The following is a 17,855-nucleotide window of genomic DNA, read 5'->3' as shown; positions in this document are numbered from 1 at the left end:
TCTCTCCAGAGATGCTCAATTGGGTTTAAGTCAGGGCTCTGACTGGGCTTTTCAAGAACAGTCACGGAGTTGTTGTGAAGCCACTCCTTCGTTATTTTAGCTGTGTGCTTAGGGTCATTGTCTTGTTGGAAGGTAAACCTTTGGCCCAGTCTGAGGTCCTGAGCACTCTGGAGAAGGTTTTCGTCCAGGATATCCCTGTACCGCATTCATCTTTCCCTCGATTGCAACCAGTCGTCCTGTCCCTACAGCTAAAAAACACCCCCACAGCATGACGCTGCCACCACCATGCTTCACTGTTCGGACTGTATTGGACAGGTGATGAGCAGTGCCTGGTTTTCTCCACACATACCGCTTAGAATTAAGGCCAAAAAGTTCTATCTTGGTCTCATCAGACCAGATAATCTTATTTCTCATCATCTTGGCAAACTCCATGCGGGCTTTCATGTGTCTTGCACTGAGGAGAGGCTTCCGTTGGGCCACTCTGCCATAAAGCCCTGACTGGTGGAGGGCTGCAGTGGTGGTTGACTTTCTACAACTTTCTTCCATCTCCCGACTGCATCTCTGGAGCTCAGCCACAGTGATCTTTGGGTTCTTCTTTACCTCTCTCACCAAGGCTCTTCTCCCCCGATAGCTCAGTTTGGCCAGACGGCCAGCTCTAGGAAGGGTTCTGGTCGTCCCAAACGTCTTCCATTTAAGGATTATGGAAGCCACTGTGCTCTTAGGAACCTTAAGTGCAGCAGAGATTTTTTTGTAACCTTGGCCAGATCTGTGCCTTGCCACAATTCTGTCTCTGAGCTCTTCAGGCAGTTCCTTTGACCTCATGATTCTCATTTGCTCTGACATGCACTGTGAGCTGTAAGGTCTTATATAGACAGGTGTGTGGCTTTCCTAATCAAGTCCAATCAGTATAATCAAACACAGCTGGACTCAAATGAAGGTGTAGAACCATCTCAAGTATGATCAGAAGAAATGGACAGCACCTGAGTTAAATATATGAGTGTCACAGCAAAGGGTCTGAATACTCAGGACCATGTGATATTTCAGTTTTTCTTTTTTAATAAATCTGCAAAAATGTCAACAATTCTGTGTTTTTCTGTCAATATGGGGTGCTGTGTGTACATTAATGAGGAAAAAAATGAACTTAAATGATTTTAGCAAATGACTGCAATATAACAAAAAGTGAAAAATTTAAGGGGGTCTGAATACTTTCCGTACTCACTGTACCTTTAAATCAAGTCCCTTTTTTTTCTTTTTTTTTAAATTTAGTTTTAATAAATTTCAAAGTTCATAAATTTGGCCTATATATTATAGGCTACTATAACTTTAACTAAACAACTATGTACAGACACACCATACTGCATGCACAAACAGATACACTTGTTTTGCACCATGTTTTGCATAATTCAAATAACACTCAGAGCTAATTTTTTTTTAAAAAACATACATGAAACTAACAGGCAAATGACAGATAGTGTAGAACACAAAGACCTGGATAATAGATTTTCCACAACAACGCTCCGGCTCCCATTGTGTGCGGCTGAGATTCCCATCTGATCTAGAATTATGTCCGGAACTTCATAACCTTCTTCAATTAACATGGCCAGATTAAAGAGTCCCTGAAAATTTACACAATATACTTGTACACAAATTATAGAAAAAAAAACTGGATGTGTGTAGGTTTATTTAGCTGTACAGTAAAACTGTGTGTGTACCTGAGGACTGCCATGCGCTGCTGCTGTACTGTACATGTACATGGCCTTCGCCATATCAGCCAGTTTGCAGTAATAATCTCCCATTAGCAACAAACCTGGAGAAACAGTAACAGAAGAAGGCAAAAAAAGAGAGAGTGGTCAGAGGAGGACAGCATGCAGTTAGTGTACTTGTTTTGACAACAGTGTCAGTGAAGAGCATGCTTGAGACAAATATGAGAAAAATAAAGGAAAATATTATGGATATACTATGTAAATATCACTGGGGGATAGAATATTTTTTATTGTGAATCATTTCAAATCAAGCTGTAATTTGTTAAATTGTGAAAAAAGAGTGATATACAATATTTTGAATTGTGCATATCTTTGATACATAAAATGCAAGGTATGAAAATGTGAATGCCTAAATTCAAAGTCATAAAAGGTGTTTACAAAATCATAGTTCTTCTTCTAAACCAGGGGTGTCCAATCCTGCTCCTAGAGGGCCACTGTCCTGGAAAGTTTAGCTCCAACCCCAATTAAACACACCTGAACCAGCTAATCAAGGTTTTTAGGCATACAGGAAACTTCCAGGCAGGTGTGTTGTGGTAAGTTAGAGCTAAACTTTGCAGGACAGTGTCCCTCCAGGACCGAGTTTGGACACCCCTGTTCTAAACAGATGAAGTTGTATGTTATAGTTGTCACTGCTGTATTTCTGCTGTTCAGCAGAGGCTCACCAGCTTCATGAGGGATGTGATTGTAGGTGGAGTAGTTGTGATATCTCCACTGACAGGCAGAACTGTGGCCTAACACCTAGAAACACGTACATTAGGTGAATGGTATAAAAACAACAACAACAACAACAACAACCAGGAAACGGAAATCTTGAGACAGTTGGCTGATTAGGAGACATATAAAAGATGTTCACCTCACACAGATGGGCGGCATTGTGCTGTGCCACACTGAGACCAGTTTCTGCTAGCATGGCATATTTCACCAACGCTTCATCCCTTGAACAGACAATACATATCAATACAAACTTTTAGAAATATGTAATTTCAAACCAGTATGACTAAAGACTATAGAATAACACAAAACGTGTCACTCATATTGTTTTGAATGGGAGAAAGTGTAACGCGGAATAAGTCCCGCCTTCTAAATAAGAGCCAATCGCCGACTGGTAAAGTCATCGCGTCACTTCAGCGGCCATTAGAATCACCGGTTTCTATAGAAACAGTCAGACTGGCGCCTCCGAAGAGACGTGCATTTAGGTCTGCGCATGCGCATTAGCTTGATCCAGCCTGAAAAATACATTTTTTTTGTCATGATTTGAGCGTTTAGAAACTAAATTTAGAAGCCGTTTTTTTGGATGGATAGATGATGAAGGGATGGATGGATAAAGGTATGGATAAAAGGATGAATGAAGGGATAGATGGATGGATGGGTGGATGGAGGCAGTGGTGGACGAAGTACAGTAAAAGTACAGATACCTTATATTACTCCAGGAAAAATATTAAAGGGTTAGTTCACCAAAAAATGAAAATCCTCTCATTAATTAAGGGTTATAATGTACTAGACTTACTGATAAAGCTTCAATAGGTTACAGCTCAGTCTGACATTATTATGAATTGTCAAGTGGCCAGCACTAGTTAGGAAGTTTAAGCAGACATATATGTATTTTACAGAGCCCCGCACATGACATGCAGAAAAAAAAAAGTGCGCACAATTTACTATTTTGTTCCTTTGAGTTGCTTAATCGTGTGCATGATTTCATCCCCTCGATTTATAAATCATGCACATGATTTACTAATTTGTTCCCTCGATTTATATGTAATGTGCATGATTTAGCAAATCAAGGGAATAAATCAGAAAATCATGTGCACAATTAATAAATCGAGGGAACAGTAGTGAACAGCAGAAGTGATGGCACCAGAGCTTCACAACAGGAATCCTTTTGTACCACTGTGGTTAAGACAAAAGGGTGTGGTAGGACCCTCAATGACAACTAAAGGACTATTGTAATCAGGACTGCCAAAAGTGGAGGGCAGGAATGACGACATCGACAGTCCATTGGTCACAAGCTACTCTCATCAAGAGTTGCCTTTGTTCACCGCAGCCCTCCATGCCTGAGACCAAGGTGTGAACGTCCATGAACTCCCAGGGGCACCAAACCTGTTCTAGTTAGAGCACAGCAAGAGCAGTGAAATGCTCCAAGAGAAAGACAATCTCTATACATATTGGCTTGAAACCACAAAAATGGACAGGAAAACTATAAGGAACATACAGCTCCTAATTCATCCAGGGAACTGAGCACACAACAACCCTCTCCAATATTTTGAATTTGGACTCATTTCTGGTGGTTTTTTGAAGCTTTGATTGTGTTTATAGTGTGCAGTATAACATGTGTTCATGTTTCGCGTGTAAAAAAACCCAGTATTTTTCACATAATTTACTTATCTGTATACCGCTGTTTCCACTGTCATAAAAACGGGCTGATGACTTCCTTGTTCTATGAAGTCCCTCCTTCAGAAATACGTAACGAGTTCTGATTGTGCCAGCGGTTCCTGTGTTGTGATTCGACAGCTCTGAGCGCACCGTGCCCGGAGAAGTCACGCCTCTTACCATAACGTGGAGATCACAGTCTATGGTGGAGATGCATGTGCTCAGTGTTATTGTAAACATGTCTTTAATTTTACCCTATCAATTTGAGCCGGAATCAGACCCGGTGATTGGACTGCGGGTTGAAAATAACAGCGTTCTGATGACATGGCGACAAACACACTCTACAAACGCAACTCTTGTGTATTCCTGTGGGCGGAGGTTAGTCAAAAAATTGTTTTAGTGACGTCATTAAAGAAGGAAGTAGAGGGATGTAGTCCAAACTGGCCGTTCGATGTAGGCGACTTCTGTTAAATAAAATATCTCGCTTGGCATTGAACTTTGAGCTTTAAAATTTTAAAGATTTTATTTATACTCTAACAACAACATTACACACTAACTAAAGTTTGAAACATGGGATCACGAAGAATGGGACCTTTAAGACCAAATGCACGGATTGATTATGATGATACATATTTGATTTCCTTCTCAACTGTTTATGTTCACTTAAGACAAACTGACTGTTTACAAGAATACTATGAGACGATATTTTGACAATTTTGTGTGTATGTGTGTCAGTTCAAGCACAAGGAGATGCATAAGAGGAATCAATTGAGTAATTTGGTGTTCACATGCTATCTGAAATCTACCTCTCTGTATGTACGTTTCAGGTGTGTGCGGCTGCCCGCACAAATAACAGCATGCAAGTACCGAATTTAGTTCTTTTTTGCCTCCTCTTGTGCTGAAACTGTTTAAAATGGCTTGAATGTGTACATTGGCAGGACAAAACAGGTGAAAATGATGCAACTTTCAATCTATATGGTTAAACTTTGCACTTACTCTGTTAATCACATGCATGCTGAACCATGGGGCCTGGTCTGTACGGATCAGATCAACTACAATCCATTTAACCACTAATGGATAAAGATATGGATGGATGGATGGATGGATGGATGGATGGATGGATGAAAGGATGGATGGATAAAGGGGTGGATGGATAAAGGTATAGATAAAAGGATGGATGAAGGGATAGATGGATAAATGGGTGGACAAAGGTGTGGAGGGAGGGAGGGATGAAGAGATGGGTGGGTGGAGGTATGGATAAAAGGAGGGATGGATGGATAAAGGAATGGATGGAAAGATGAAGGGATGGATGGAAGGATGGATAAAGATATGGATGGATGAATAGAGTGATGGATAGATGGATATAGGTACGAACAAATAAATGTATGGATGGATGGTTGGATGAAGGGATGAATGGAGGTATGATAAAGATATGGGTGGATGAATGAAGGGATGGGTAAAGGGATAAAGGTATAGATAAAAGGATGGATAAAGGGATAGAGGGATGAGTGGGAAAAGGTATGGATGGATGAAGAGTTGGGTGGATGAAAGTATGGATGGATAAAGGTATAGATAAAAATGGATGGAGGTATGAATGATAAAGGGATGGATGAATGGATGGATGGAAGGATAGATAAAGATATGGATGGATGAATGAAGGGATGGATGGATGAATAAAGGTATGGATGGTTGGATGAAGGGATGGATGGAAGGATGATAAAGATATGGATGGATGAATGAAGGGATGGATAGATATAGGTATGGGTAAAATGATGGATGATGCAATGGATAGGTGGATATTGACGGATGAAGGGATAGATGGATGAAGTGTTGGTGGATAGATGATAAAGAGATGGATGGATGGATGGATGGATGGATGGATAAAGGTATGGATGTACAAAAGTATGGATGGACGGAAGGATAGATAAAGATATGGATAAATGAATGAAGGGATAGATGGATGGATGGATGGATGGGTGGATGAATGAAGGGATAGATGATGGATTAAGGTATGGATGAATAAAGGGGTGGATGGATGAAGGGCTGGAGGGATGAATGAAGGATGGATCTCTCACCATGAACCTCTTTGATAAGTTTGAAGAGCTTCTTTAACCATGAAGCCCAAGTGGCCATTCGTCTCACTGACTTGCTTCAACAGCCTGAAGAAACAGAAACCCAACAAAAGTGAGAAACACATTAAAAGATAAAACATCAGATTAACATGACAGCATTTGCATTTATAAATACATTTTGTCAAATCTGTAATATTTCTCAATATTTTTTTCCAGTAAATTATCATTCTTGTGTGATGGCTGCTGTAATAATTAAAGTCATAGATGATAAAACAGACGAGTCTGACTTACAGCACAGCTTTGTCTTGATCTCTCGGCACTCCTTGTACAGTTCCAGTGGAGAGAAATGATGCCGACTCCACAGCGGCGTCCACATGACCCAACTGAGCTGCACGCAAAAAGTAGTGGAACGCAGCAGTCTGAAAAAGCATTGAGATCAATGCACCATTAACTTGTGCCATAAACACATTTTTTATCAGTATAATGTTTTCATGACAGAAGAAAGCATGAGAGAAACTCATGACTCTTGGTGCCAGGCTTGATCTCAATGCCATTGGTTTTCATGGTCCCATAATTGAACATGGTAATATGGTCTCATACTTTCTGGTCCCATAACTGTCTGTCTGTCTGTCTGTCTGTTTATCTATCACACACAAGTTGTATGCATTTTTTATTTTTATTTTATTTTTGATACTCTAATGGTCTTTTTTGTAATTTCTGAAACTTGACAGCACCTCTTTTTTTTACATTTTTCCAAACTTGACAGCACCTATTTTATCATTTTCCAAACTTAACCACCTTTTTTTGTCATTTTTGAAACTTGACAGCACATTGTCATTTTTCAAACTTGACAGCACCTCCTTTGCAATTTTGCAAACTTGGCAGCACCTCTTTTGTCATTTTTGAAACTTGACAGCACATCTTTGTCATTTTTCAAACTTAACAATAACATTTTTTGTAATTTTTCAAACTTGGCAGTAACACTTTTTGTCATTTTTCAAACTTGACAGCACCTCTTTGTCATTTTTTCCAAATCTGACAGCAACTCTTTTTTATTTTTTTTTAAGCTTAACACATTTTTGTCATTGTTGAAACTTGACAGCATGGGGACAATGAAGGGAACTTGAAATGAAGTGATGGATAAAGGTATAGATAAAAGGATGGATAAAGGGACAGAGGGATGGATGGATAAAGATATGGATGGATGGATGGATGGATGGATGGATGGATGGATGGATGGATGGATGGATGGATGGATGGATGGATGGATGAATGGATGGATGGATGGATGAATGAAGGGATGGATGGATAGATATAGGTATGGATAAAAAGGTGGATGATGCAATGGATGGGTGGATATAGATGGATGAAGGGATAGATGGATGAAGTGTTGGTGAATAGATGATAAACACCTGTTTTGCAATTTTGCAAACTTGACAGCACCTCATTATTGTCATTTTGCAACTTGACTATGCCTCTTTTGTAATTTTTGAAAATTGACAGCACATCTTTGTTGTCATTTTTCAAACTTAACAGTAACACTTTTTGTCATTTTGCAAACTTGACAGCACCTTTCTTGTAATTTTTCAAACTTAACAGTAACACTTTTTGACATTTTTTCCAACTTGACAGCACCTCTTTTGCAATTTTGCAAACTTAGCACTTGTTTCTTGTCATTTTTCAAACCTGACAGCAACTCTTTTTTTGACATTTTTTCTATAGAGTGAATATACTTTCACTTTATGGAAAAGAGAAGCTTAAATATTCTTTAAATCATATTTTTGTGTTCTACATAAAACCACACAGGTTTGGAACATCATGAGGGTAAGAAAATGATGATTGTTTCAGTTTAAACTATCCACTGAATGTTAAATGTGCAGCCTCTAACCTCATTCCTGTCTGGTTTGTCAGGACTGGCACCATTTAACTGGTACACTCCAACATTGAAGAGCCCATCACGACTGCCGTTCTGAGCCGCCAACTCAAAATATCGAATGGCCTTTCTTCCATCCTTTACTATGGTACTGTAGTACCATCCAAGTCCATTCAGAGCTTCTACAGAACCCTGAGAAAAACACAGATGGCCCATTATAGAAATCACAACACTTCTACACACAACCAAATATGCACTGGTACTGTATGTGCACTCACCATATCAGCAGCTTTCTCCAGAAGCTTAAGACCAAGTTTTCGGTTCTTCTTCACTCCTGTTCCCTGTTCAAGCACAAACACTACGTGATGAGATGTCTTGAAAGTATCTACAAGTCCATACACACCACTTTTACATACATTTTCCTAATCTTGTGACAGGAGTTTCTATTTATACAAAACAAGCAAAGTATGTGTTTTTACTATGCAAATTCTTGAAAAGATACGGCTCAAGAGATTTTCATGTAACCCGTGGATTACCTTCAGGAGGAGAATGGCGTAGTCGTACATGGCCGTGGGATCAACCATCTGCAGGGCGCTCCTGGCGTACCACATGACCGCTGTTCGAACGTCTTTCTCCACCCCGTTACTGCCCCAAAGATGCATCCTGGCCAAAGATTTCTATAAGAAACACCAGCCCACAATGCTTTTACAATAGCTGAGAATCTCAAATGAAGTAACAAAAGCTCCCTCTGCTGACAATTATCTGTACCATTATGAGAAAACCATTATTTTGTTACCATATTTCGTAAAACTGAACATAAATTGAAAAAACTGAACATAAATAGAAAATAAAGTTTTTAAAAAGGGTAAATATTTTATTCTGGACCCTGGACCCTAACTCCGGTTTTCAGGGGCAAGATTCACAAAAATCTTTTTAAGAAAAACTTTAAATTCTTAACATAAATTCGTAAGAAAGAGAATTCTTGAAAAGTTCTCAAATATTTTTCTCTAATATAATTTTATTTAATAAATTTTCTTAAGAATAAAATGACAGGCTATATCTTTGGGGATTTAAAAAAAGTAATAAGAAGCAAAAACAATGTAATTCTTAAGAATTTTTTGTGAATCAGGCTCTAGATCTTTAGCACATTGTGATGTTCTAAATGACAAGAACTAAAGTCAATAGTTAAAGGTTTAACTTGATATATACCTAAAGACAAAGAGGGATCATGAGAAAAAGATGAGAAAAAAAATGAAGACCTGAGATTCCACATCTCCTCTGTTGGCCTGGTGTTTCAAATACTGCACAATGTCACCTAGTTCACCCAGTTGGGTATTGAGCTCGTCGTCATTGCTTAAATGAACATGTTCTGTGGGAGTTTGCTGCAGAGAAGAAAGACATATTGCATAGTTGTCTACTGTATAGTAGAAACACAGACAATATAATTTCAATTCAGACAATATTATTTCACGTCAAACCAGTGTGTGTTAACATGCCCTCAAAACACTGTACAAACCACTAGTTAACCTGATGACACAAGATTTTCAGCTTGACAGTGAGTCTGGGTGTGTCTTTGTTTTTACTTAAAGTTCATAAAATTCCAACATTTATCATTAACAATCAGCTTAACAAAATTCAGCAGTGTCATTTTTCTAAATATTTGACTGTGCTTGCTGATAAACAAGAGATAAACCTGATACTAAGGCACTATTTTATTAGCAAATGAGCATTTGCAAATTTAATTACCTTAGGTTCTGTAGTCTGTAGTGTCTACATGATTGGAATTAACCAGAAATATTTATGACTGAAATAAAGTTGAATTTAGTGTCTCATTTAGACAAACATGTTTAATAAATAAAATTGAATTATGAATAAATTTGTTTTTTGTTTTTGTTGTTTTTTTTTAGTAAATACTAAAATTTATATTGCCTTTTTGTTAGAAATGTAATCTTTGTATTGATGTTTATATTTTTATATGGTTTTGAAAAAAATATATATATACATTTTTCAACAGATTTTATATATTTTTCTTATATTTTCATTGGCAAAAACTAGAAAAAGTTTTCTTGAGGTTTTACTGTAATTTGACAGCATGAATTAAGCTTGTCATATTATATATATATATATAGATAGATATAAATTGTGCCATTTTTATGTCCCAGGATAGTTCAAAATATTTAAATTAATTTACATTCTAGAATTGAAAAGAGGTGTATTCATGTCATCGTCTGTACAAATGCATTTATTTATGCAATTAATTTTTTTAGAAAAAATATTCTTCTATTGTATTATTTTTATGTTTATTCAATTCTTTAAATTATTTGGGACTATTATCAGCAAATATTGGTATATGTGACTGCATATATATGTTCATATAGATTGAAATGACAGGACTAGTTTACAGTAATTCATCCAATGCTTTTATCACAATAATCATAGTCTATCAGAGGTGTAAAGTCCAGGTTCAGAAAGTAAAATCCTCCTCAGCATTTTTCATATTCCAATAACCTGGATTTGCTAATTAGCACAGTTTTCCAGCCAGGAGGTAGAACTAATTAGTATAATCAGCTGGGTGGAATAAACATATGGCAGGACTTTACACCTCTGGGATCGATATAACTTAAATATAATAATACATATTTAAATGATAATAATATGTAAAATGATTAATGTAATATACGTCAATTGGGAATATGTATACATTACTAATCTCAGTATATAAAAGTGTAACTCACCCAAGAGTCTTGTACTTTTTCGCGGTCAATGCTGGTCTGTTTGCCAATGTTGGCATAGTAGCCATATGCTGTATTCTGGTCTTTGGGGAAACCATCAAGTCCCTGCATGTGCTTGTATCCCAAATGCATCAGAGCGAGTCGGTCATCAGAGACCCCGCCCATCAAACTATAAACATGACCCTGAGAAAGAGATCACGAGCAAACTTTAACACAATATTGCTGTACCAAACAAACTTTGTATCTGGCGCATCTGTGTCTCTCTTGTAGCTTGTGTTTTATATCTTTTTATCATTTTTATGTTTTGTACTGTATCTTTTATGCTTCTAATCACAATTCCAACCACACATGTTTGCAATGCAGTTTGCAAATGTTCGTTTGAACGATGGTTTCAGGAAACACCTAATCGTTGAACTATGTTAGTAACGTCGGAACTTGCAATGTTAGTTGGCAAACAATGCTTTTGGGAAATGCACCCTGATTTCAAAGTGAAGGATTCATTAGTTTGAATATACAGTGGGTACGTAAAGTATTCAGACCCCCTTAAATTTTTCACTCTTTGTTATATTGCATTATATTTCCTCATTAATGTACACACAGCACCCCATATTGACAGAAAAACACAGAATTGTTGACATTTTTGCAGATTTATTAAAAAAGAAAAACTGAAATATCACACGGTCTTAAGTATTCAGACCCTTTGCTCAGTACTTAGTAGAAGCACCCTTTTGATCTAATACAGCCATGAGTCTTGGGAAAGATGCAACAAGTTTTTCACACCTGGATTTGGGGATCCTCTGCCATTCCTCCTTGCAGATCCTCTCCAGTTCTGTCAGGTTGGTTCTGGAGGCCACGGTGCTCACAATTCTGTCTCTGAGCTCTTCAGGCAGTTCCTTTGACCTCATGATTCTCATTTGCTCTGACATGCACTGTGAGCTGTAAGGTCTTATATAGACAGGTGTGTGGCTTTCCTAATCAAGTCCAATCAGTATAATCAAACACAGCTGGACTCAAATGAAGGTGTATAACCATCTCAAGGATGATCAGAAGAAATGGACAGCACCTGAGTTAAATATATGAGTGTCACAGCAAAGTGTCTGAATACTAAGGACCATGTGATATTTCAGTTTTTCTTTTTTATTAAATCTGCAAAATGTCAACAATTCTGTGTTTTTCTGTCAATGTGGGGTGCTGTGTGTACATTAATGAGGAAAAAAAATGAACTTAAATGATTTTAGCAAATGGCTGCAATATAACAAAGAGTGAAAAATTTAAGGGGGTCTGAATACTTTCCGTATCCACTGTATATTGAACCAAACACTATCATAACATCTTAGTTGATAATTCCATATACTTTATTTTTGACAAAACACCCCATGTTTCAGTCGTGACAGCACATTTTCGGTAGTGACAGTAATGTGTTGGTAGTGACCACAAAACATTACAGAATTTTAACTCCCATACTAAAACATATTAAAATACTAATAATTTGCATAACTGTACTAAAATTTTGTTTATTTTCCCCTTTTGTCACTACCAAAACAATAATGACATGTTTCGGTTGTGACTATTTCAGTACTGGTAGTGACAATTTTAGATACTTTTGAGTTTAGCTCAAAGATGCTAATCAGAATGTGGTTAGCTAGCACAGTTCTGAACAGTTGTACACAGAAAACAAAACAAACAAACAAAAAAAAAACCCTACATTTTATTGAATAACACTCAAAAAACAATGAAGTCATAACTGAAACTTAACCACATGTTTCGGTCTTGACTGTTTTGGTAGTGACAATTTTAGATACTTTTGAGCCTAGCTCAAATATGATAATCAGTGGTTAGCTAACACTGTTCTGGAGTGTGTTACCCAAAGTGAACTATGGTCGAAAGTTCCATTGTTACCAATAGAGTTCAATGGGACTTACGACAATAGTTGGCTAACAATGCTTTCAGGAAATGCACCCCTGAACAGTTGTACACACATAAATACTAAATTTTATGGAATAACACTCAAAAAAGTTTGCTTAATTGCAGAAAAAAGGTGTCTGGTAGTGATGTTCCTTAAAGTTACACACAAATTTTCAGACTTCTGAACACATTTAACTCAAAATGATGGTCCCTATCTACTATGAAAGAGAGGCTGTGAGGGGGAGGGACACAGGAATATTTCCTGATCAGAAATGTAGAAGTGTGGTTGAAATCAGTCTCAGCCAATGGACTAAAACATACACTAGTGACCAATGGACAGTACCCAATAAATGATGATTTTAAATATATTAAGCTTACTGATATTGTAAATATTATTGTGGGATCTTAGTAAACATCTAAAATATGAATACTTAAATGTGTTTTTTGGTTGTGGGACATCAGTTTGCACCAATTCTATAGAATGGCCCATATATGAAGCAACTGACAGAAACCTTTAAGGTTAGTTAGTTCTATATATAAAACTTTCTTATAAAAGGGTATTAAGAAAGTAATTCTGATTGCATGTTAAATTTAGGATGAATTATATTTCCAATGTATTGCTCTTTTATAATGGCCACTGAATGCTCAGGTGATCTCATTCCCACCTGCTCCAGGTCCACAGAGATGCCCAGGCCAGCCAGGTGTAGGGTAGTGAGCAGCAGAGAGGAGTGCTGGTGACCCCAGCAGGAGGACACCTGAAGCTGCTCAATGATGGTTGACATGAGATTCAGGCCACCGTCAGATTCCTCTGCTTTTCTTATTGTCTTTACTGCATCCTGGAAAATCACTTGGCTTAGATGTAACAAATGTCCACCATTGCTCTCCAGACCTGAGGAACAGATGAAGAGACTCTCTACTAAGAGCCATTGGTAGTTCACATTACACAGTACAGTGATAAACTCCTACTACCTGTTATGAAGTCCTGGTGGTCTTCTAGAAGCTTCAGGGTAATGTTGAATCTTCTTTGCTGGTCCCACGACCACGTTTGTATGCATTCCCTTTGACCAAACTTCCTCATAAGGTCTCCATAATAAGACTCACAAACATCTGATAACCAAAAACACACAGTCTTCAGAAACAGTTCACCCAAAAAGAAAATTGTCATCTTTTACTCATCTGCTGTCCAATCAAACAATGTATTTTGAAGGACTAAATCTCTCAATTTAATTCAATTTCAAAGTCAGCTTGAAACAGAAGTTGCAATAGTCTTTTCTACCCTATTGTGATGTATATCAGAGTGAAGCGGCTTCTTGAACAAGAAAAAAAATAGGGCGGGGCTTGATTTTGTCAATTTTATTGTATGGTTGTGGTTTGCTGGGTGATCTCATGTGAGTGACAGGTTGCCCCGCCCTTGTCATCAGAGAAGAAAAGAGATGTTGCTGCAAAGGGGATGTTATTCTGATTCAAAATTTTGAGGGCACATAAATTTAAAATATATATGATGTCCACGGATAAATCATTTCTAAGAAATAGCCTACTGCAATATTGCTGCAACCGGGAAAGCCATTACAGCTCCTTTTTCCTTCATAATAAATGATGTCGATGAAAAACTACAAACCCGATTCCAAAAAAGTTGGGACACTGTACAAATTGTGTTTCAATATTTTATTCAGAAAACAACATAGATGACATCAAATGTTTAATCCAGGGGTAGGCAAATTCGGTCCTAGAGAGACGCTGTCCTGCAGAGTTTAGCTCCAACCCTGACAAAAAAAACTTCAGCTGCCTATGGCCTTAGTAATCCTGAAGAGCTTGATTAGCTTGTTCAGGTGTGTTTAATTAAGGTTGGAGCTAAACTCAGCAGGACAGCGGCTCTCTAGGACCAAACTTGCCTACCCCTGGTTTAAACTGAGAAAATATCATTTTAAGAGAAAAATAAGTTGATTTTAAATTTCATGGCATCAACACATCTCAAAAAAGTTGGGACAAGGCCATGTTTACCACTGTGTGGCATCCCGTCTTCTTTTTATAACAGTCTGCAAACGTCTGGGGACTGAGGAGACAAGTTAGTCAAGTTTAGGAATAGGAATATTGTCCCATTCTTGTCTAATACAGGCTTCTAGTTGCTCAACTGTCTTAGGTCTTCTTTGTCACATCTTCCTCTTTATGATGCGCCAAATGTTTTCTATGGGTGAAAGATCTGGACTGCAGGCTGGCCATTTCAGTACCCGGATCCTTCTTCTATGCAGCCATGATGTTGTAATTGATGCAGTATTTGGTCTGGCATTGTCATGTTGGAAAATGCAAGGTCTTCCCTGAAAGAGACGACGACTGGATGGGAGCATATGTTGTTCTAGAACTTGGACCTTTCAGCATTGATGGTGCCTTTCCAGATGTGTAAGCTGCCCATGTCACACACACTCATGCAACCCCATACCATCAGAGATGCAGGCTTCTGAACTGAGCGCTGATAACAACTTGGGTTGTCCTTGTCCTCTTTAGTCCGGATGACATGGTGTCCCAGTTTTCCAAAAAGAACTTCAAATTTTGATTCGTCTGACCACAGAACAGTTTTCCACTTTGCCACATTCCATTTTAAATGAGCCGTGGCCCAGAGAAAACGCCTGTGCTTCTGGATCATGTCTAGATATGGCTTCTTTTTTGACCTATAGAGTTTTAGCCGGCGAATGGCATGGTGGGTTGTGTTCACCGACAATGTTTTCTGGAAGTATTCCTGAGCCCATGTTGTGATTTCCATTATAGTAGTATTCCTGTATGTGATGCAGTGCCGTCTAAGGGCCCGAAGATCCAGTATGGTTTTCTGGCCTTGACCCTTACGCACAGAGATTGTTCCAGATTCTCTGAATCTTTGGATGATATTATGCACTGTAGATGATGATAACTTCAAACTCTTTGCAATTTTTCTCTGAGAAACTCTTTTCTGATATTACTCCACTATTTTTCGCCGCAGCATTGGGGGAATTGGTGATCCTCTGCCCATCTTGACTTCTGAGAGACACTGCCACTCTGAGAGGCTCTTTTTATACCCAATCATGTTGCCAATTTACCTAATAAGTTGCAAATTGGTCCTCCAGCTGTTCCTTATATGTACATTTAACTTTTCTGGCCTCTTATTGCTACCTGTCCAACTTTTTTGGATTGTGTAGCTCTCATGAAATCCAAAATGAGCCAATATTTGGCATGACATTTCAAAATGTCTCACTTTCAACATTTGATATGTTATCTATATTCTATTGTGAATAAAATTTAAGTTGTAAATTATTGCATTCCTTTTTTATTCACAATTTGTACAGTCTCCCAACTTTTTTGGAATTGGGTTTGTATAACAGACGCTGTTATGTTTTCTTGTGCTCGGAGGCGGATGCCTTATGTTTGGGAATGCAATCGTTTGAGGTAACTAATTCTGAAAGGTAGATATACCAAATCATTTTGATGACAAACTTTGGCTCAGGAATTTAAGAATGAGTAAAACAAAAATATGAGATGGTGTGCAATGAAATTGCTCTGCTAGCTAGTCTAGTTATCCAGTCACATGTGTGTTTTTTGCTGTGCATCTTGGTATTTATTCGATAAATGTGTTTCCATCGTAGTTTATGTGCATGTCTTCTAATTGGATAAAAAAAGATCAGTTGTTCATTTTTTATATGCATTTTAAATTGTTAGTTCACCACAAATCTCATCTTCAGAACAAAAATTACGATATTTTTTAAGAAATCCAAGTGGTATATGACTCCTTCATAGACAGCAATATAATCAACACTTTCAAGGTCCAGAAGGTACTAAAGACATCATTAAAACAGTCAATGTGACTGCAGTGATTCAACTTTAATGGTCTGAAGTGACGAGAATACTTTTTGTGTGCAAAACCAAAACAAAAATAATGACTTTATTCAACAATCTCTTCTCTGTCATTATCCTTACACAGGTGACACAGTAAGCACAGTGAAGGCTTCCGTGTTCACGTCCGAAAAAATGCGTGACATCGCTTAGAGCACCTTTAAAATGAAAATAAAGTCATTATTTTTGTTTTGGCGCACAAAATGTATTCTCATCACTTCATAAAATTAAGGTTGTACCACTGCAGTCACATTGACTGTTTTAACAAAGTCTTTAGTACCTTTCTGGACCATGAAAGTGTCTGTTAAATTGACGAGTCATATTCCTCTCAGATTTCATCAAAAAATATCTTAATGTGTGTTCTGAAGATGAACGAAGGTCTTACGGGTTTGGAACAACAACGAGTGTGAATAATTATTGACAGAATTTGGGTGAACTAACCCTTTAAGACTTGTCCGTTCAACAATATTTTATGCGATATCCCAAAATGCGCATAAAAATATGTGGATGGAATCATAGCTAATGTCTCAAAAAGTCTGCAGTTAAATGATCTCATTGTGAGCTCAAACATTTCTCATAAAATTCAAGTCTATTTGAGCTATTCTGGTCAATTTCATTTCAACCAGTGTTGGGGAAAGTTACTTTCAAAACTAATGCATTACAGTATTGCGTTACTTCCTAAAAAAGTAACTAAATGCATTTATTTTTTGGAATGTAATGTGTTACATTACTTTTGCATACTTTCGTATTTTCTTACCTGGGCTGGGCTTGTTCGTCTGTTTTTTAATAACAAACAAAGTTCTATTTCTGGCAAATGTAAAGATCCTTTCACACCAAAAGTGAAATGAATAAGCGTCAGGCTGAAGGAAATGCATATTCACACCTGTACAGTAGAGGGCGCCTCTCAAACAATTCTTTCAATTCTTTCTTACTCTCAATTTCTCTTAACATGGAGAGGTGTCAGTCAATAAATGGGAAAACAAAGTTTCTTATTTTAAAAAGTCACTCAGATTATTTTGTTGTAAATGTAATGCATTACTTTACTCGTTACTTGAAAAACGTAATCTGATTACATTACTCACATTACTTGTAATGTGTTAGCCCCAACACTGATTTTAACTGACCTCTAGAGATGTCTCGGTTCTGTCTCAATGCTTCCAGATAGTGCTCGGTAACCTGTTGCATTTCCTCACAGTTTCTGTGGAGTCGGTCCAGCTCTTTTAGCATCCTGACAGGGGACAGGGGGTTTTTCACCTTGAATAAAAATGATGCAAGTTATAAAGGC

General features: G+C 37.6%; 1 protein-coding gene across 3 annotated transcripts in view; it reads right to left on the bottom strand.

Moving 5' to 3' along the window:
• Positions 1-17,855, bottom strand: part of LOC137009447 (protein sel-1 homolog 3-like) — a 37,999-nt gene that overhangs the window by 8,075 nt on the left and 12,069 nt on the right. For 2 of the 3 annotated variants that reach the window (XM_067371693.1, XM_067371692.1), the window contains exons 8-21: positions 17,695-17,824; positions 13,682-13,819; positions 13,378-13,601; positions 10,811-10,990; positions 9,335-9,457; positions 8,612-8,752; positions 8,354-8,416; positions 8,091-8,267; positions 6,494-6,621; positions 6,206-6,289; positions 2,617-2,698; positions 2,426-2,501; positions 1,713-1,807; positions 1,489-1,616 (exon numbers count right to left, since the gene is read on the bottom strand). In XM_067371693.1, coding sequence (XP_067227794.1) covers positions 1,489-1,616; positions 1,713-1,807; positions 2,426-2,501; positions 2,617-2,698; positions 6,206-6,289; positions 6,494-6,621; positions 8,091-8,267; positions 8,354-8,416; positions 8,612-8,752; positions 9,335-9,457; positions 10,811-10,990; positions 13,378-13,601; positions 13,682-13,819; positions 17,695-17,824 — 1,769 coding nt within the window. The remainder of the gene's footprint in view (positions 1-1,488; positions 1,617-1,712; positions 1,808-2,425; positions 2,502-2,616; positions 2,699-6,205; positions 6,290-6,493; positions 6,622-8,090; positions 8,268-8,353; positions 8,417-8,611; positions 8,753-9,334; positions 9,458-10,810; positions 10,991-13,377; positions 13,602-13,681; positions 13,820-17,694; positions 17,825-17,855) is intronic. The other variant, XM_067371694.1, reaches the window with a different exon arrangement.

The sequence above is a fragment of the Chanodichthys erythropterus genome, chromosome 20, assembly GCF_024489055.1.
Source record: "Chanodichthys erythropterus isolate Z2021 chromosome 20, ASM2448905v1, whole genome shotgun sequence".
NCBI lineage: Eukaryota > Metazoa > Chordata > Actinopteri > Cypriniformes > Xenocyprididae > Chanodichthys > Chanodichthys erythropterus.
The sequence above is the reverse complement of the archived record's forward strand: the minus strand, read 5'-3'. Positions and strand labels throughout refer to the sequence as shown.